The following is a 22,109-nucleotide window of genomic DNA, read 5'->3' as shown; positions in this document are numbered from 1 at the left end:
TCCTTTAACATTTGTTCATTTCTTTTTTGCAAAATGATGACACTGCCATTCCACTACCACATGGAGTTCTAGTAAGGACTAGGGAAGTTAATAAATACAAAGTACTAAACCACTGTATACAGTGCTGCAAGTGTTAGCTGTTATAGGACTTGCAACAGATTTGTTGGAGCTTTGCAGACTTTTGATTACCTACTCCACTGTTCTTCACTCTAGGCCAGTAGAAGATTCAGGAAATGAATGATGATTGGTCTGACCTAATTTTTTTCCAGCTTATTGAGGCATAATTGACAGACAAAATTGTAAAATATTTAAAATGTATAATGTGATGATTTAAGTATACACTGTAAAAGGATTCCCCCATCAAGTTAATTAATGCAACTATCACCTCACAAATTTATCAGCCACGTCCCGCCTTTTTGGTGAGAATGTTTATGTTCCACTCTCAGCAAATTTCAGTTATATAACACGCTGTTATTAACTCTAGTTAACCAGTAATACATTAGATCCTCATGGTCTCACCTAATTTTGAAAAACGTATCCTGATTAATGATTAATTTGCAATAAGCATCTGACCCAGCTCTGGCCAGTGAGAAGAAACTCTGAAGAATATTCAGTGAGGTATGGGAAAATAGGATTCCCCAGAGGCTAACAAATATTTGATTTTTTTTTTTTTTTTAAAAGCCCTTTGATTTTGCTGGATATTTTTATGTCTGGATGTGATATCTGATAGTAGTTTTTGATCCTAAGGTAGTATCTGAAGATGGCAGAGCACAAAGCTGGAAAGAGGTTGGGTCAGCAGTGTCTTTTGGGTAGGTGAATCAACCAACCCTAGAGCTTCTTTATATGAGAAAATTTTTCTATTAAACTAGTTGAGTTGGATTTTCTGAAAATGGTTTAACAAACTTACAGGTATACCTTTTTGAAGAGTTATTAATTCAGAAATACTAACATTCATTAGCCTCCAGAGAGGACATGTTGTGAGAAACTGATTCAGGGGTGGCTGTTTTTCAGTAAATCTCCATATAGTGAGCCTAACCATTAGAAAAACCTATTTGTTTTTACATTATATGAAATGAGTGTCTAATTCATTGAGCTTTCTTTGCATCTATATGAGAAAAGCACTTAGAAAATCATTATCTCATGTATATCTTATATTTAAAATATGTGAAATAAACATTAAGTTAAATTGAAAAAAAAATATTCTTTGGGATACACAGCCAAACGTGGTACTGCTGGATCAGATAATTCTATTTTTAATTTAAAGATCTGCCACACTGTTTTCCATAGAAAAATTTGGCTTACATTTGAATATCTTTTTACATTTTGTTTTTCTAGTCATTGTTGACATTTTATAAAGGTATCAGTTTAAATTATTAGAGATTTGAAAAAAAGACTGGTCCTTTACTAGAGATAATTTGCGAAGTACTCCACTAGATCATTCTCAATATACAAACATACTTATTTCCCCTCTTTATTTTTAAAATATTTAGAGAGAGCATATGCACAAACACGGGGAGGGGCAGAGGGAGAGAAATCCTCAAGCAGACTCCCCAGTAAACACAGAAGTAGTGCGGGTTCTATCCCAGGACCCTGAGATCATGACCTGATTTGAAATCAAGAGTAGGATGCTCAACCAACTGAGCCACCTAAGTGCCCCTATCTCCGTTCTTTAAAAACAAAACTCTTAGATCTCACTTTTCTCACTAGCTACTGTCCTGTTTCTCCTTGAAAGAGCTGTCTGTACCCATTGTCTAATGCTCAATGTCCATGCTCTCATGGTCCCACCCTCCATCTATCTGCTCTTGCATACATCACCAATGACCAGTTCTTAGTCTTCTTCCTTGATTTAGCAGTATCATTCTTCCCCCAACTCCTTGGTTTCTAGGGCTCCAATTAATGCTAGAATGTCCTAGGCTCAGATCATGGTCCTTTATTCTTCCCTATCAACAATCACTCCCAGCCCAGGTCCCTTTCCTGAGTTCCAGACTCATACATAAGCTGCTTATGCATCTTCATATGTCTAACAAACATTGTCTAACAAACATTGTGGACATTAATACCAAAAACCAAATTGCTGACCCCTCAAAATTCTGCTGAGTTGATTTGATTAAGCTAAAAACAGTCATCCTACCTAGTAAGTAATCTAGTTCATTCAAAAACAAACCAACTGACTTTCCCAACTCCGGTGTAAGCCATCATCTTCTCTCATCTCTATCACTATCATACCTCTCTAAGTAGATCTGCTTCCAACTCGCCCCCTATAGTTTAGTCTCAACAGTTATCAGAACTTTATTTCAATTTTTATTTAAAAAATTAACTCATTAGGTGACTCATCTGCTCAAGTCCTTCAATTATTTCACTTTGAATAAATGCAAAGTTCTCACACTGGCTCACAACGCCCTAGATGATACTCCTTCACTTACTTCCTACACATCTCTTTTCATCCCAGCCACAATGTCTTTCCTTGCTCTTCCTTGAACACTCCACCAGTACCCCAGGATTTAGGAGCTTACGTGGTGCCTTTGCCGGGAGCTCACTCCATAATATCCTCCTTAGCTCCTCTCTCATTTTCTTCACGACAGCTCATTAGGCAACTTCCAGTAAGATCTACTCTGACCATTATGTTTTAAATTGCAATCTGCCCTCTCCTACCACAAAACTTCCTTTTCTTGTTCTATTTTCTTGTTCGCAGCACTTATCAGTAGTATATATTGTTTATAAAACTGTAGTCTCCCCCTAAAATGTAAGCTCCACGAAGGCAGGATTCTTTCTCTTTGTTCACGGATATATCCTCATCACTTAGAATAGTGTCTGACATATAGTGGGGCCGTTGATAAGTGTTTGGTGAATGAATGAATCCAAATAATAAATAAAAAATAAAACCAAGTGTATTAGCAGAAAAAATCCTTTGTGCTCTCCATTAGAACAAATCATTCAAATGAGAAAGTCATATTAAAAGTGAAAAGAAAAATCCCAGAATAGAATGTACTATGTGCATGTAATTCTGGGGGCACCTCCAGAACATTTCAAATAATCCTGAGCACAATTTCTGATAAGTCCACAAATGAAAAGGATATAATGTTATATTGTTCACCATGTACTAAATTAGGTCAGTGTCAGGTAAATTTCATTGTATTTTCATGCAAATGGATTTACTACCACGTTCAAGTATTTAAAAGATAGTCTTACCCGTAACACAGTCACGAAATAAAGGGACTAAAAGAGAGTGTTAAGGCAAAAGAAAAAAATAGGAATTTATTTAAAATTTCTCTTGACTAAAGGCCATTGAATACTGAAAATGGCTAATGCATAGGAGCTCACTATTTTCAATTGTATATATTTTATTTAACTCAGTACATCTATTATTTCACATGTAACTAATACAAAAAGCTAATGAAATATTTTATGTTCTTTTCTGGGAGTGCAAGTCTTCAAAATTCAGGAGCTTACTATTTTCAATTAAAAAAAATGAATTTATATCTATCATGATCCCCACATGTTTTTACCCCAAGTGCCATTTCTGCTTTTAACCTACACAGGCTTTAAAGAAGGTCCCAGTATCTCAACACATTTACCTTGAATTCCAACAAATCCAAGCTCTTCAAACCACCCTCACTGGGGAATTATTCAAATGGTTAGTGAGCCAATGAAAAGTTGCTCAAGATTGACAATAATCAGGATAATGCAAACTAAAACCACAACGATATTCCATTTGCACCTAAAATGGGCTATTACTAGGTTAAAAGATTAACAATATCAAAAATTGTCAAGAAATGCAGAGCCCTGGAACTTTCATACATTGACTGCGAGATGTATAAAATGATACACATATTAAAGATCAAACTCGAAAATTCAGTTGTAGCTCCCAGCTATGAACAGAAGTCCACTAGAATTCTGGCCCTAAAATAATTTGGTGTGCTCAACCATTTCAGAGTACTTCAGCTACAGCAAAAATTGCTGAGTTCCAATACAATTTCACTATGCCATAATTTGTGATGTAAGCTATATTCACCGACAAACACACGCACTTCGATGGAACGCATGAGAGACAAGGGCAGTAGCTGGCACAAATGTTTCATTAACAGCTGGTGAAGCACAAGGTCAGCTAGGGAACCCAACTCAAGTTTCTACCTGTGAACCTAACGAAGGAGGCAGCACTAGCCACCCCATTCCCAAGCCAGGGGCTCCATTTGTGCTGAGGTAGCTGAGAAGGTACGAACAGACTAAAACTTATTCAGTGCAGACAACACTGGCTACCAAGGTGAAGGGAACTTGTCTTCATCCTGAAGCACCAAGTACAACCTGACTTCATCCTTACACGTTTATCGTGGCAAACCCTATCACTCAGCAGATTTAGATTAATTCATGCTGATGCTAGAAGGGTGAAAATGTAGGATGTTCAGGCAATTTTAGGGGTACGTTTTAAGACACTGACAACCAATAAATATCTGAAGAAGCCACTTAAAACTATCAATTATACTTAATGGAATTTTATGGGCAAAAATGTATACAATGGTAACATCCTTGAATTTGGGGAAATTGATGAAATGTTAGGACCTTTATGTCTACCCTTCTTGTTAACAAGTCTATAATATACTTAGATAACTATCCATGTAGTTACCTATATAACTTAAACATTCACCTGCTAGATCGTGGGGAAAAAAAAAGGTAAAATCAAAAATTTAATTCACTTGACTGTGTACTACATCAAACCAACACAGCAACATTGATTCGCTAGCAGAGCAAAAGCTGATGAACAGTGAAGAGCGTTGAAATGCAGAGCAATTCTTATCCTTGGGTAATCTCCTAATACAAGACTCACCCTTGGGGAAAACCTACCATCCCAGGACCACAGTTTGTCCCATCTGCCAGTGGCATGTGCTGAGTGCGACAGCCTTTGTGAACTCCTTCTGCACTCGTGCACCAGAGACGTCTGCATTGCTTCTGCACAGTAACAGAAAGCAGACAAGAGTAAAAGACACTAGACCACAGAACTGATTTAGTGCAATGCACTGTTTATACATTCATCTTACATATTTCATAGTTGCCTGTCAGAGCTAGAAATATCAGCAAAAAAAAAAAAAAAAATCTTTAGAGGTAAAATTAACAACTAGAACGTAAACACTAAAATAGCAATGTTTCATTTTTAAGACTTTTTAGGATTTCATCATACCTGAACAATGGGAGAGAGAAATTAGAGTGGAAATATTCACAATTATGGAGACATTTTTCTCTTTGCAAGACATTTTTCTAAAGGACTTTTTGTTGTTAAATGTTATTCACAAGGACTTTCCAAAAGCCTCTTTTGATACGAGGATAGATGTATGAATAATGTGCATAGAAATACTGTATAATGTAGACTGGTTTCCTACTTTGTGAATATAAGGCACACTTTCAGCTTTTGAACAAAGGGTTCTCAAGTTTCACAAGAAACAAAATCCACAGAGGTTCACAGGAGCTATACCCAAGATAATTCTCTTCTTCTTCTGAATTTAAATTCAAAGTTTATTTAGTGTGTAAGGTCAGGTAAAAAAGAAATGTATCTTTAACAAAAAATCAAGTTAAATCTTCCCTCCTCCATACTGGATATTTAAAGAGCCTAGTAACATTTTTTATTTTAAGTTTAAGATTTTAAAAAACAAGATTACTATGTGGAATGTGCTTTGCCTATCTCTGCACTCACTGGTTTGTTACTTTCATTCATTCATTCATTCATTCATTCATTGAGCATTTAGTTTGTGACACCTAATTTGTGGCAAATCCTGAATTAACCCTGGGGATACATATTTCAGTGAGCGAATGAGGCTGCACTCCTGGTCCCAACAACCTCATGACCTAGGATTGTATCTAACTTATGAAAAATCCTCAAAGTTAAAAAGTAATAAGAGTTTAGTGATAACAACAGGCCCTAACTTTCATTTCTACAGATTCAAATCTATGTAAATTAAAATGTAGCGTACTCTATTAGGTTTCTGGGGCCTTTAATATAACTCATTATCAGGACACTAAAATTTTCTCTCCCCACCCAAAAAATAGTTATTTGAATATATTTGAATATAAAATTTGAATGCTTTTAATTTTCAATAACCTCTTGTGTCTATTTTTTAAATGAGAATACTTTACCCCAGGATTTTGTGAGGGTTAATGAAGATAATTTTTAAGTACCTAACACAGTACATGGCATATAATAAGACTAGATAAATTTTAGTTTCCCCCTTTTTAACCCTTCTGGCAAAGAGCAAATTTCTCTAAGACTTACAAACTCCCAAGGTACATTTAGCTCACCTTCTGTTCAAGAGAATTAATGTGCATTTTTGAAATATATTCTAACTTCAGAATTTTCAAAAAAAAGAAAAGGGACAATTTTTCTTACCAAGTAGGGACATACTTGTGAATCCAGGACCAAACATAAGTTCACACTGCTGTTTACATCATATATTAAATCCAGGAAGTTGTGAAGACAAGATCATATATTCTTTCCATTTGTTTGTCAAGAAGCATTCCCGCATGACCAGTACTGTACCAAGGACCGAAAAGTATTGTGACTATATGTGGATGTAAGATTCTTTATCACATTTACAGTGTCCTACACTTTCAAAAGGAGTATCACTTTTTTTTGTAATTTAGAAACCAGTTTTTATCAAAGTCAGGAAGAAAACCTCGCAATTCACAAAGGACTTTTAAGGTGTTTGTTCTCATTTGAGCCCCACAACTGTTTTGATGATACAATTCTTATAAAGAACAATGACAAATTCATCATAATATAATTTATGAAACCTATTCCTATAATCACTCTACACTTTTGATCTATTTTGTTGCCCAATAGTAATGCCTTATATTTAATGCCCAAATTGTCAAGATGCTAAAAAAAAAAAGTTTTCATTTGAGAAAGTAAACTATGAGTTCTAAACAACTAAATAAAGGAATTTCACTAAGAGTTTACATTGTTCTCCACTTTAAAGAGGTAGAGGTAGAGTTACATTTTGGTTCTTCCGCTTCCCAGGATGCATATTAAACTTAATGTAAATAAGTAAATAGCATTTACATTAAACTTAATGTAAATAAGTAAATAGCAGGGGAAATGTGTGTTTATTACTCCTAGTTTGTAATGCAGTAGCTAGTGTACAGAAATTGAAAATGTTCAACCATCCCAATTGGTTTAAAAAAGAAAAAACTGTTCCAAAAAAGTAGGAACAATTTGTTGCACTGTCATAATTTAAAAATTTAGAAATTTTTACTGGCTACAAAGATATTAAGTTTTGACCAAAAATTAACATATAAACTTAAAAGAAACCTAACATACATATTTCTTTAAATTCCCATTGGAGAGAGTCCCATTAACCCCTTGCAAATATAATATTAACACTGATACTGTTAATCAGTATCACAGTTAGCCACTGAACAAAGCTATATGCAGTCATGTATAATAGATCAGCAACTATGTATTATGCTTTTAAATCAATGCCCCATACAAGGGTAAGTAATCACTGATCATTTGGGGATGTATTTATGAATATATATTCCAAACCATGGTTTCATTCATTCCCGCAGTTACCTCTCATAAGGAGAGGTAACTAGAAACTGCCAAGATTGGAGATTATAAGATGCAAAAGAAATAAGTATTACATTAATACCAAAAAAAAAAAAAAAATTCCCCAGAAAGAGCTTGGCTTTGCCTTTTGGCAACTTTTAGTAATAAGGACCGAAATTCCATTTAAGTAAAAGTGGGAAGTAAAGAAACCTGGTGCGAGATGGACAGACGAGGCAAGAAAAATCTGGATCTGCCTCCCTTCTTCAGACCTAAGAAAATCCTCCAAAAGACTATGTAAACATATAGACTCCACATCTCACCGGCTGTACAGAGCTTTTTGGAATGTGCATAGTTTGACTTCAGCTATTGTCTGTCCCTTAAAGACACCTCAATCATGAGCTACTCAAACTCCTCTCAATATATTATCCAGTATCTTCTGAAAAAATGCAAACATACACAAGGAAGCTGTGAATCTCAGTAGGGTGCCCCTCAGGAAGGAATGATCCTAACAGAGTGCCTAAACTGAGGAGGGGGGGAGAGAAAGGGAGAAAGAAAGGAAGGAAGAAAGAAAGAGAAAAAGAAAAAAGACAGCTAGCTCTGACCTGCCCCACTCCTAAAATACTTTAGGAGTGAGACAGGTAAACATGTATATAGAACTCTTTCCTTGTTTTTAAAAACGCATTTGTACCAAGTACACTTAAATTTAAACAGAAAAACTAAACAGAAATGGAACTACTTTAAAAGAACATATAAATTCAAATTCATAGTCTAATAAATGTTCCATTGTTTAACTACAGTAATATAATTTCAGACTTACTCTAGAAATTCAGTGATATATTTCTGACTACATTTTGACCAGGTCCAAGGACTCGTGTGGTAATTTAAAGTTGGAGCCATTACATGATATTGATGTTTAATTCCAGTTTCCTTACATTTAAAACTATCATCATGTGGAACGTTAAATCTAAAAATAAAAATAAACACTTAAAGAATATGAAAATATGAATATATTAACAACAGATCTCTTATTCTTATAAGGTAAAATACAGATAAATCCAATCACATCAAAATGTATACTCTTGATCCCTCCCATAAAGCATTATAAAACCGAGATTATCTTCATGTTTAGAAGCACATGATCTGAGAAACAATCGATTATAACGTTGATCAGTAGCACAGTCTGCTGATTTGGTATGTGAGTCCAAACAACCAAAATATGTGGAGTCTGGCTCACCTCATCATGATACAGATACAGCGTTCACATAAACACTTGCAGGTTTCAGCATGCGTATCCTAAGAGATATGTGTAGGTAGATTACATAAAAGTGATACCACACTAGTTTGTAGATCACAGACTATTTACTATAGTATCAAAACTTCTTTAATCCCTACTTCCTTATCATTCTATAGTATCCACCTGTTTTACATGAAACAGCCTCAGGATTGTTTCTGATCTATACTCAGTAAGTGATTATTGATCGAACTGGAATAACAAAAACGTTCCTAAAGGGCAACCAAATCTTCCTAAGAGCAATGCTATTAAATAATCAGCTGGCCAGCAGCACAGCCTATGCATTCTTTTGAGGACCTAAGTATGAACTTGTATTTAGAAGGAACGCCGAAACCACCTAGCTCAGCTCTTTGTCTGCTGAGATGTGTACTTAAAGATCAGTCTTTTAATTAAACTACTTACCCATATTCTAAAGACACCTAAAGAGTTTTTCAGGGAGAAAATAAATGGCTAAGATGGTAGTCTTTGCAAGAACAGTTTTCCATTAGTTAGTAGCCTTGGAAACCAGCTAAGAGTGCTTTCCAGATGTTGCTGCTAGGTATCTAGAGCCCTCAGGTAAGCTCTTGATTCTATTCTATTCCCATGTCAACAATTTGAGTGTGCCCCTTGCTGACAATCATGAAACATAACCGTGCTCAAAGGGAACTGAAGATGCACTAGTTTCATAAAAATGATTTCCACTTGAAATTATGCCTGCTGAATGCTCTTAATGAAGTAGGGCATGACCAGGAGAAGAAAATGTAGTCCAACTAACAGAGGCAACTCTAGCCTCAATTCCTTATTAGCATAAAATCAAGAAATCCCAGGAGTGCTGGGGGTACACATATGGAATCCCTGTCAGAGGATGAGTGTGTAGGGGTTTCTGACTTTCCATGGGAGCTCCGAGGCTATCGCAGGGAATCATGGCCTCCATTATTAGAGCATAGAACCCCAGTAGAATTTTTAATAATTCAGGAACAGATAGAACCCCTCATTTTTACAAAAAACAAAAAACCAAAAAAACCAAACCAAACAACAACAACTAGGAAGCTGGAGAAATAATTTTTTTTTTTTTTTTAAATTTGTCAGAGAGAGAGGGAGAGAGAGCGAGCACAGGCGGACAGAATGGCAGGCAGAGGCAGAGGGAGAAGCAGGCTCCCCGCCAAGCAAGGAGCCCGATGCGGGACTCGATCCCAGGACGCTGGGATCATGACCTGAGCCGAAGGCAGCTGCTTAACCAACTGAGCCACCCAGGCGCCCCTGGAGAAATAACTTTAAAAAAATCTTTTAAAGATTCAGGAATTCCCACATGCCACATTCTCTGCTGGGGCTCTGAGCTGTAAGAGCAATAGGTGAGCTGGAATTACAAATATTACCGGGAGTTCCCCAGAACCAGAAGGCCCTGCAGGCCCTCCCATAAGATGGAAGAGGACAGTACCTGGTCATGTATGGGATAACAAGGGACAGAGGCCAGAAGTGCTTGTCATGTAATCCAATACAGTAAATGAAATAAAAGAATTCCCAAGTTCTAGTTCTTTGCTTAGTCTGTTCATCTGTGCAGCCTGTCTGACCTAACATAGATCACAAAAGAGCCAGAGTTAGCATTTCAGGGATGAAAATTACACTAACAGTATTTTTAAAGACATAAAGCTGCTAATTACTCAATTGAAGATGGAATTTTGGCATTCTGGGCAATGATTAAGAGAAAGCACATTACTGAGGCAGCAGAAGGTACTTACACATGCCCAAGCTCATGGGCTATGGTAAAGGCAGCACTGAGTCCATTTTCTTCACTAATAGAGCAGCTCCGTAAAGGATCACACAGGGTACCTAATTCTGCTAAACCTGAAAAATTTCATGTTTTTATTTCAAAATGGGATACATAAAATCATAAAGGACTAAATTTTTAACATTTCTTTTATGTTGCGTTAGCCAGCATATTAGTTTCTGATGTCATGTTCAATGATTCATTAGTCGTGTATGACACCCAGTGCTCATCACATGGGCCCTCCTTAATGCCCATCACCCCCTTACCCCCTCCCCCTACCCACCACCCTTCTTAACCCTCAATTTGTTTGCCAGAGTCCAGAGTCTTTCATGGTTTGTCTCACTCTCTGATTCTTCCCCTTCAGTTTTCCCTTTGTTTCCCTGTGGTCCTCCATTTTATTCCTTATGTTCCACATATGAGTGAAACTGTATGATAATTATCTTTCTCTGCTTGTCTTATTTCACTTAGCATAATCCCCTCCAGTTCCATCCATGTCAGTGCAAGTGGTGGGTATTCATCCTTTCTGATGGCTGAGTAATAGTCCATTGTATATATGAACCACATCTATAAAAAACTAAATTTTAAAGCATTTACTACTGGTGTACTACTTAGAAAGAGAGGCAGAGTTGGCTGTTAGTATCACAAATATCTTTTAAGGTGGAAGAAAAAAGAACAAAATGACTTATCTGCAGTTGAAAACTTTTTACCAATTCTTGGATTCTTTTATAAACATATAATGTATTATTAGCCCCAGGGGTATAGGTCTGTGAATCGCCAGGTTTACACACTTCACAGCACTCACCATAGCACATACCCTCCCCAATGTGCATAACCCCACCACCCTCTCCCTACCCCCTCCCCTACCCTGGCCACCCTCAGTTGTTTTGTGACATTAAGTTTGTCTTATGGTTTGTCTCCCTCCTGATCCATCTTGTTTCACTTATTCTTTTCCTACCCCCAAAACCTCCCACATTGCATGTCCACTTCCTCATATCAGGGAGATCATATGATAAAGACACCCAATAATTTTGTAAATATTTTAGAAAATGTATCCTATTAAGATTTCTTCACTTTTTAATATAAAGAATGTCATGTAATGTCATTGTGCTGCTGAAAGATATAGTATGAACTGACCAGACAGCAAAGACAAAAATTATAGCTGATAGAGACCTTAAAAACAATCCAGAATAAGACTTTGAAAATAAATGTTCTTTATAACAATCCACAGTCTGTCAACTCAGTTGGCATTCATTTACCTTAATAGCATAGTTTTTGTTAGTATTATCCTTCAGTATTTTCTTATAAATTATCTGCTCTCCTAGGACAATTCCTTTCACAAAAAAGCAGAATTTTTATATAACCAGTTGCTTACTAGAAAGTTTTTGCCTTTAGAAATTTCTTAATATAGAGTAGACCTGTATTAACTACTGTGCTTTAGCTCTATACTCCCCTGTATTCTTTCATTTGTAGAACTTAAAAGCATGGACAATTTCCTAGCATTAAGGTAAATTTCCTAACAATGTTGCACTTTAAAAAAATGGTTGAACTGAGCAAACTAAAAATGCTGGAAAAGTTCAGACTAACAAGTTCAATCACCAACACTTTTTTATTCTAATAAATAAACAAAAAAAATCTGCTCTCTTTCTGAACCCACAGTCAAAGGGATGGCTTGGGTAAAGGTCCCCCCAAAAAACATTTTCTTAGTTAGAGTCAAGGCCAAAATTGAGCAAGGAAAAAAATAAGATTATTAAACAGTATGCTGTCCCCAAGTATGAAAGAATTATAATTTCCTAAAGTATTACTTCCTACTTATATGTGCAATTTTTTAGTCAAATTTGGTCAATTTTATATTTCTGTTAGTAGAATTTAAACTAAACACATTTTTCTTAAATATCTTGTTATTCCCATGCCTTCTTTAATATTTTCAATCTGTTAAAAGTCTCAATTACCAAATATTCATTTTTAGGACCATGTAGATATTTCAAACAAAATACTGACTCTATTATCACACAAACTTTATGTTTCATGCTTACAGATGAATATATTCCAAGCTAAATGTTTTAATCACATAACAGATCCATGGAAATATATATTATATAGGACTAGAGACCCAACAAATGCGCCCATAAACAGGCAAGAAAAACAACAAATCGAGTGAATATATAACATTATGGCACCAGGCAGCTAACTGATGGTTTGTACCTAAATTCACTCAAGCTGATATTGGGTTTTATACAAGTGGTCGGTCAGAGAAGAATATAGTAGTATGGGCCCAAATCTGATACAGGTTCCCTATGTTTGGAAGTTCAAGAAACTGCAGAGAGTCACCCAATCTAGTCATTTTAAATAATGAAAACCATTTTTCAACAAACTTTGCAAAAAGGGCTCACAGACTGGGCAATGATATCTACAAGAGCTAATATATAGCAAGATTCCCAGTAATTTTACCACAGATTTTCAAAGGGAAAATAAAATACTAATACCTGTGGTAATGTAAGTTGTGCAGCCTTCGGTAAATTATTTATTCTCATCTATGAAACTTAAAGTTGCTCTTCATAGGTTTGTTGTGAAGTTTAAATGAGTGAAATCACATAAAACCTTACAATAGTGTAAGATACACAGTAAGCACTCAGGTAGGTCAGCTATTATTATTACCCTAATGAATGACTACAGGGGTGCCTGGGTGTCTCACTATGTTAAGCGTCTGACTAACCTCAAAAAGTTAAATTATTCATTAGCATTACATATTAATAGGCACGTCAATATTATTAAGGATACAAATCTCAAAAGACGACATACAAATGGTCAACAGATATAGGGAAAAAATGCTCTATATCACTAATCATCAGGGAAATGTACATCAGTACCACACTCCACACCTGTTAGAATCACTGTCATCAAAAAGAACAGAGATATGGGGCCCCTAGGTGGTTCAGTCGGTTAAGCACCTGACTTTGATTTTGGCTCAGGTCATGATCTCAGGGTTATGAGATCAAGCCCCATGTTGGGCTCTGCTCTGGGCATGGAGCCTGATTAAGATTCTCTCTCTCCCTTTGCTCCTCCCTTGCTCTCCCTCCCCAGAGTGGGGATATGCTTTCAGGGAAGGAAGAACAAAGCTGGAGGTTTCATAATCCCAGATTTCAAACTATACTACAAAACCACAGTAATCAAAAAACTATGGCACTGGCATGCATGTGCATGCACACACACACACACACACACACAAGACATGTAAATCAATAGAACAGGACAGAGCCCAGAAATAAACCCACACTCTTATGGGCAATCTATAAGGAGGCAAGAATATGAAATGGGAAAAGATGGTCTCTTCAGTAAATGGTGCTAAGAAAACCAGAAAGCCACATGCAAAAGAATGAAACTGGCAGGAATCTATAGGAACTTTCTCCAGGAACAAAAGCTTTGGTGGGCAACATTTCACAGCCCTCCTTCAGTCAAGCTAACCTGAACCTGGCAGGCACCAGCTCTGACACTCTCCATCTATCTTGCTGGCAACATCCATACCACATACACACACCCTCCCCCACTGTGGACCTAACCCACTCACCCTGACAAGTACTCTCCCAAAGTGGCTCCCATCCCACCACACCCAGTGGGCAGCCTTGAAGGTCCAGTGATCTTCCAAAGAGACCCCCATGCCAATGTAGGATGCCAGCCCTTTCCAACAGCACACCTACAACAGTTGGAACCAACCACACTGGGGTCTAACCATACTGACTCACACAAAACAGCAACAGGTTCCTATCAGCCAACCATATCAGGGGCCAGCCCATCCACTTTGTGCCCACAGTCCCAAGCCAGGCATTATAACCATCAAGCTATAGGCTAGCCTCACCCACTGGTGACCCCCAGCAGTTGTAGACTAAACAGTAGGGTGCATGTGTGTACTTCACACAAAGAATACCACCAGAGTACCTAGTTCTATTAACCAGGGGGACTATACTTTTGGGATGCACAGGATGCCTTCTACAAAGGGACAATACCTTTAACAAAAGCAGATATAGCTGATCTACCTAATATGCAAACACAGAAAGTCAGACAAAATGAAAAGACAGAATATTTTCCAAGCAAGAGAACAAGACAAAACCTCAGGAAAAGAACCAAATGAAATGGAGATAAGCAATCTACCAGGTAAAGAGCTCAAAGTAATGGTTACCAGACTTCAAAGTAGATGAACTCAGAACTTCAACAAAGAGATAAAAATATAAAAAGGAACCAGTCAAAACTGAAGAATAACTGAAATGAAAAATACAGTAAAGGGATTCAACTTATTAGAGGATGAAGAACAAATCAGCAATCTGGAAGACAGGGTAGTGAAAACCATCCAAGCTGAAGAGCAAAGGAAAAGAGAACTTAAAAACTGAGGATAGGTTAAGGGGCCTCTAAGAAAACATCAAGTGTATGAGTACTTGCATTTTGGGGTCCCAGAAAGAGAAAGGGGCAGAACACTTATTTGAAAGAAATAGCAGAAAACTTCCCTAACTGAGGAAGGAAACACATCCAGGTCCATGAAGCATATAGCCTCAAGCAAGATGAACCCAAAAAAGTCTACACTCAAACACGTAATATTTAAAATGTGTAAAGTTAAAGAATCTTAAGAAGAGCAAAAGAAAACTGCTTAACATACAAGGGGACATCCATTAAATTAACAGCTGACTTTTCAGCAAAAACTTTGCAGTCCAGAAGGGAATAGCATGATATAGTCAAAGCACTGAAAGAGAAAAAAATCTACAACCAAGAACAACCTATACCAAACAAGGTTATCATTTAGAATTGAAGGAGAGATAAAGAGTTACCCAGAACAAAAAAAGTCCATCACCACTAAACTGACCTTACAAAGTAGTAGTGCAATCACTTATTAAGCTGCCCTGAAGGTTAAAAGACAAAAGTTATAAAATCAACTTGATCTATAGTTAAGGGATACACAAAATGAAAGATTAAAAAAATATGACCTCAAATACATAAAATATGGAGTGTGTGGGAGTAAAACGCAGTGAGTTTAGAATGTCTTGAATTTAAGAAACCAACTTAAAATACTTAAAATATATGTAAAAACTTAAAATATATGTAGAGTGTTATATAGAAAACTCATAGTAACCACAAACCAAACACCTATACTAGACAGACACACAAAAAAGAGAAAGGAATCCAAGCATAACACTGAAAGTCGTCAAATCACAGGTGAAGAGAGCAAGAAAGGAACAGAGAAAAACTACTTCACAACTAAAAGAAGTTAACAAAATGGCAATAAGTACATACTATCAAGAATTACCTTAAATGTAAATAGATTAAGTGCTCCAAAGACATCAGGTGACTGGTTAACAAATAAGACCTATCTTATTTGTTGCCTACAAAAGACACTTCAGACCTAAAAACACATACAGACTGAAAGTGAGGAGATGTAAAAACATATCCATGCAATTGAAAGTTGTCTGTGTAGGGTGGGGGAACTAGGGTAGCAATACTTATGAGACAAAATAGACGTTAAGACAAGTCCTAACTACGTGGCAATCCTTACATCAGATCAATTAGATCTCCTAGATCAATTAGATTAGATTTAAAGCCAAAGACTATAATATATAGTCTTATAACTATAATAAGAGATGAGGAAGGACACTATATCATACTCAAAGGGTCTGTCCAACAAGAAGATCAAATTTTAAATATCTATGCCTCTAACGTGGGAGCAGCCAACTATATAAACCAATTAATAACAAAATCAAAGAAACACATTGACAATAATACAGTAATAGTAGGGGACTTTAACGCTCCCCTCACTGAAATAGATCATCCAAGCAAAAGATCAACAAGGAAATCAAGGCCTTAAATGACACACTGGACCAGATGGACATCACAGATATATTCAGAATACTCCCTCCCAAAGCAACAGAATACACATTCTTCTCTAGTGCACATGGAACATTCTCCAGAATAGATCACATACTCGGTCCTAAATCAGATCTCAACAGGTATCAAAAGATTGGGATCATTCCCTGCATATTTTCAGACCACAATGCTCTGAAGCTAAAACTCAATCACAAGAGGAAATTTGGAAGAACCCAATACATGGAGACTAAACAGCATCCTTCTAAAGAATGAATGGGTCAACCAGGAAATTAAAGAAGATTGAAAAAATTTATGGAAACAAATGATAATGAAAAGACAATGGTTCAGAATCTGTGGGACACAACAAAGGCAGTCCTGAGAGGAAAATATATAGCGGTAACAAGCCTTCTCAAGAAACAAGAAAGGTCTCAGGTACACAACCTAACCCTACACCTAAAGGAGCTGGAGAAAGAACAAGAAGAAACCCTAAACCCAGCAGGAGAAAGAGAATCATAAAGATCAGAGCAGAAATCAATGAAATAGAAACCAAAAAAACAATAGAACAAATCAACGAAACTAGGAGCTGGTTCTTTGAAAGAATTAATAAGATTGATAAACCCTGGCCAGACTTATCAAAAAGAAAGAGAAAGGACCCAAATAACAAACTCATGAATGAAAGAGGAGAGATCACACGAACACCAAAGAAATACAGACAATTATAAGAACATACTATGAGCAACTCTACGCCAACAATTTGACAATCTGGAAGAAATGGATGCATTCCTAGAGACATATAACTACCACAACTGAACCAGGAAGAAATAGAAGCCTGAACAGACCCATAACCAGTAAGGAGATTGAAACAGTCATCAAAAATCTCCAAACAAACAAAAGCCCAGGGCCAGACGGCTTCCCGGGGAATTCTACCAAACATTAAGAAGAAACTAATTCCTATTCTCCTGAAACTGTTCCAAAAAATAGAAACGGAAGGAAAACTTCCAAACTCATTTTATGAGGCCAGCATCACCTTGATCCCAAAACCAGACAAGGATCCCATCAAAAAAGAGAACTACAGACCAATATTCTTGATGAACACAGATGCAAAAATTCTCACCAAAATACTAGCCATAGGATTCAACAGTACATTAAAAGGATTATTCACCACGACCAAGTGGGATTTATTCCAGGGCTGCAAGGTTGGTTCAACATCGGCAAATGAATCAATGTGATACAACACATTAATAAAAGAAAGAACAAGAACCAGATGATACTCTCCATAGATGCTGAAAAAGCATTTGACAAAGTACAGCATCCCTTCCTGATCAGAACTCTTCAAAGTGTAGGGATAGACGGCACATACCTCAATATTATCAAAGCCATCTATGAAAAACCCACCGCAAATATCATTCTCAATGGAGAAAACTGAAAGCTTTCCCGCTAAGGTCAGGAACACGACAGGGATGTCCGTTATCACCACTGCTATTCAACATAGTACTAGAAGTCCTAGCCTCAGCAATCAGACAACAAAAGGAAATTAAAGGCATCCAAATCGGCAAAGAAGAAGTCAAACTATCACTCTTTGCAGATGATATGATACTATATGTGGAAAACCCAAAGGCCTCCACTCCAAAACTGCTAGAACTTGTACAGGAATTCAGTAAAGTGTCAGGATATAAAATCAATGCACAGAAATCAGTTGCCTTTCTCTACACCAACACAAGACAGAAGAAAGAGAAATTAAGGAGTCACCCCATTTACAATTGCACCCAAAACTATAAGATACCTAGGAATAAACCTAACCAAAGTGACTAAGAATCTATACACAGAAAACTATAAAGTACTCTGGAAAGAATTTGAGGAAGACACAAAGAAATGGAAAAATGTTCCATGCTCCTGGATTGGAAGAATAATATTGTGAAAATGTCTATGCTACCTAAAGCAATCTACACATTTAATGCAATTCCTATCAAGTACCATCCATTTTTTTCAAAGAATGGAACAAATAATCCTAAAATTTATATGGAACCAGAAAAGACCTCGAATAGCCAAAGGAATATTGAAAAAGAAAGCCAAAGTTGGTGGCATCACAATTCCGACTTCAAGCTCTATTACAAAGCTGTCATCATCAAGACAGCATGGTACTGGCACAAAACAGACACATAGATCAATGGAACAGAACAGAGAGCCCAGAAATGGACCCTCAACTCTATGGTCAGATTCTTCGACAAAGCAGGAAAGAATGTCCAATGGAAAAAGACAGCCTCTTCAATAAATGGTGTGGGGAAAATTGACAGCCACATGCAGAAAAATGAAATTGGACCTTTCCTTACACCACACACGAAAATAGACTCAAAATGGATGAAGGACCTCAATGTGAGAAAGGAATCCATCAAAATCCTTGAGGAGAACACAGGCAGCAACCTCTTCGACCTCGGCCGCAGCAACTTCTTCCTAGGAACATCACCAAAGGCAAGGGGAACAAGGGCAAAAATGAACTATTGGGATTTTATCAAGATCAACAGCTTTTGCACAGCAAAGGAAACAGTTAACAAACCAAAAGACAACTGACAGAATGGGAGAAGATATTTGCAAGCGACATATCAGATAAAGGGCTAGTGCCCAAAATCTATAAAGAACTTAGCAAACTCAACACCCAAAGAACAATAATACAATCAAGATACGGGCAGAAGACATGAACAGACATTTCTGCAAAGAAGACATCCAGATGGCCAACAGACAGGTGAAAAGTGCTCCACATCACTCGGCATCAGGGAAATACAAATCAAAAACCACAATGAGATATCACCTCACACCAGTCAGAATGGCTAAAATTAACAAGTCAGGAAATGACAGATGCTGGCGAGGATGTGGAGAAAGGGGAACCCTCCTGCACTGTTGGTGGGAATGCAAGCTGGTGCACCACTCTGGAAAACAGCATGGAGGTTCCTCAAAAAGGCGAAAATAGAACTACCCTATGACCCAGCAATTGCACTACTGGATATTTACCCTAAAGATACAAATGTAGTGATCCGAAGGGGCACGTGCACCCAATTGTTTATAGCAGCAATGTCTACAATAGCCAAATTATGGAAAGAACCTAGATGTCCATCAACAGATAAATGGATAAAGAAGATGTGGTATATATATACAATGGAATACTATGCAGCCATCAAAGGAAATGAAATCTTGCAATTTGCAACGACGTTGATGGAACTAGAGGGTATCATGCTTAGTGAAATAAGTCAATCGGAGAAAGACAACTATCATATGATCTCCCTGATATGAGGAAGTGGAGATGCAACATGGGGGGTTACGGGGGTAGGAGAAGAATAAATGAAACAAGATGGGATCAGGAGGGAGACAAACCATAAGTGACTCTTAATCTCATAAAACAAACTGAGGGTTGCTGGGGGCGAGGGGGGTCGGGAGAGGGGGGTGGGGTTACGGACACTGGGGAGGGTATGTGCTATGGTGAGTGCTGTGAGGTGTGTAAACCTGGCGATTCACAGACTTGTACCCCTGGGGATAAAAATACATTATATGTTTATTTAAAAAAAGAAAGAAAGAAAGAAAAAAGACAAGGCCTAACTGAATGGGAAGCCATCAGAGAGGGAGAAAAACCATGAGAGATTCTTAAGTACAGGAAACAAACTGAGGGTTGCTGTAGGGGAGTTGGGTGGGGAATAGGGTAATTGGGTGATGGACATTAAGGAGAGGGCACATGAGGTGTGAGCACTGGATGTGTATATGCAACTGATAAATTATTGAGTACTACATCTGAAACTAATGATGTACTATAAATTGGCTCACTGAATTTAAATAGAACAAAGACTAATAAAAGACAAAGAAGAGTATTACATAATGATAAAGGGGTTGATCTAACAAAAGGATATAATATTTGTAAATATCTGTGCACCCAACATGGAAACACCTAATGCATAATGTAAATATTAACAGACCTAGAGTGAGAAACTGACAGTAATTCGTTAATAGGAGACTTCAACACACTACTTACATCAATGGACTGATCAGACAAAACACCAGTAAAAGCAGCTTTCAATGGTACATTAGAGCAGATGGACCTAACAGATATACACAGAACATTACATCCAAAACCAGAATACACATTCTTTTCAAGTGCACATGGCACATTCTGCAGGATATGTCATATGCTAAGGCACAAAACAAGTCTTAACAAACTTAGGGAGCCTGAAGTCATAATCAAGCATCCTTTCTCAGCATAATGGTATGAACTACTGAACTAAATTACAAGAAAAAAATCTGGGAGAAAACATAAAAATGGGGGCAGATGGGCAGTTCAGTCAGTTAAGCACCTGCTTTCAGCTCAGGTCCTGATTCCAGGGTCCTGAGCTTGAGTCCTGGGAACCTGCTTCTCCCTCTGCCTCTGCTTCTCTCACAGTCTTTCATGAATAAATAAATAAAATCTTTAAAAAGAAAACACATAAAAGTGGAGGCTAATCAACACACTACTAACCAACCAAAAAAATCAACAGGCCAAAGAAATAAAAATCAAAGTAAAAAATACATGGAGAAAAATGAAAACACAATGGTCGAAATTCTTTGGGACATAGCAAAAGCAGTTCTAAAACAGAGGTTCATAGCAATTCAGACCTATCACCTTATGAAAAAAAGAAAAAAAGTCAAACTATCCAATCTTATACCTAAAAAACTAGTAAAGAACAAAACCCAAAGTTATAAGGTATAAAATAAAAATCAGACTGAAAATAAATGAAATAGAGACAGAAAAATAGGAAAGGTTAATGAAACCAAGAGCTGGTTCTTTGAAAAGACAAATTTCATAAACCTTTAGCCAGACTCAGTTAGAAAAAAAGAGGACTGAATCAGAAATTCAAAAGAGGCTACAACCAATACCACAGATACACAAATGACTTGTAGAGATTACCACAAAAAGATTATAATCCATAAACTCGATAACCTACATGAAAGGTATAAATCCCTAGAAACAAACCCACCAAGACTGAATCAGGAAGAAATAGAAAATTTGAATAGCCAATTACCATGATTAAAATAAGTAATCAGGGGTGCCTGGGTGGCTCAGTGGGTTAAAGCCTCTGCCTTCGGCTCAGGTCATGATCCCAGGGTCCTGGGATCGAGCCCCGCATCGGGCTCTCTGCTCAGCAGGGAGCCTGTTTCCTCCTCTATCTCTCTGCTTGCCTCTCTGCCTACTTGTGATCTCTGTCTATCAAATAAATAAATAAATCTTTAAAAAAAAATAAGTAATCAAAAAACTCCCAAACAGAAGACCAGGACCAGATGGCTTCACAGATGAAATTATCAAATAATTTAAAGTTATCAAACTATTCTGAACAAATTGAAGAAGAAGGAACACTTCCAAGTACATTCTATGAGACCACAATTACCCTAATACCAAAACCAAAGACACCACAAAAATAAATTACAGGCCAATATCCCTGATGAATATAGATGGAAAAATCCTCCACAAAATATTAGCAAACCAAATTTAACAATATATTAAAAGGATCATTTACCACAAGTGGAATTTTTTCCCAGAGATGTAAAGATGGCTCAGTATCAACAAATCAATCTGATCTTAATAAAATAAAGGATGAAAATCAACTCGATACATGCAGAAAATCATTTGGCAAAATTCAACATGTACTGATGACAGAAACTCAACAAATGGATATACAGGG

The 22,109-nt window shown here is 37.0% G+C and overlaps 1 protein-coding gene across 1 annotated transcript in view; it reads right to left on the bottom strand.

Annotated features, from left to right (window-relative positions):
* ADAMTS20 (ADAM metallopeptidase with thrombospondin type 1 motif 20) overlaps positions 1 to 22,109 on the bottom strand; it is a 195,495-nt gene that overhangs the window by 108,867 nt on the left and 64,519 nt on the right. The window contains 6 exon segments of the mRNA XM_047742257.1: positions 4,840 to 4,944; positions 6,374 to 6,394; positions 6,396 to 6,464; positions 6,466 to 6,517; positions 8,349 to 8,495; positions 10,541 to 10,646. Of these exon segments, the coding sequence (XP_047598213.1) occupies positions 4,840 to 4,944; positions 6,374 to 6,394; positions 6,396 to 6,464; positions 6,466 to 6,517; positions 8,349 to 8,495; positions 10,541 to 10,646 (500 nt within the window).

This window comes from Lutra lutra, chromosome 8 (genome assembly GCF_902655055.1).
Source record: "Lutra lutra chromosome 8, mLutLut1.2, whole genome shotgun sequence".
NCBI lineage: Eukaryota > Metazoa > Chordata > Mammalia > Carnivora > Mustelidae > Lutra > Lutra lutra.
Note: the sequence above shows the minus strand (reverse complement) of the source record. Positions and strands in the feature narration are given on the sequence as shown.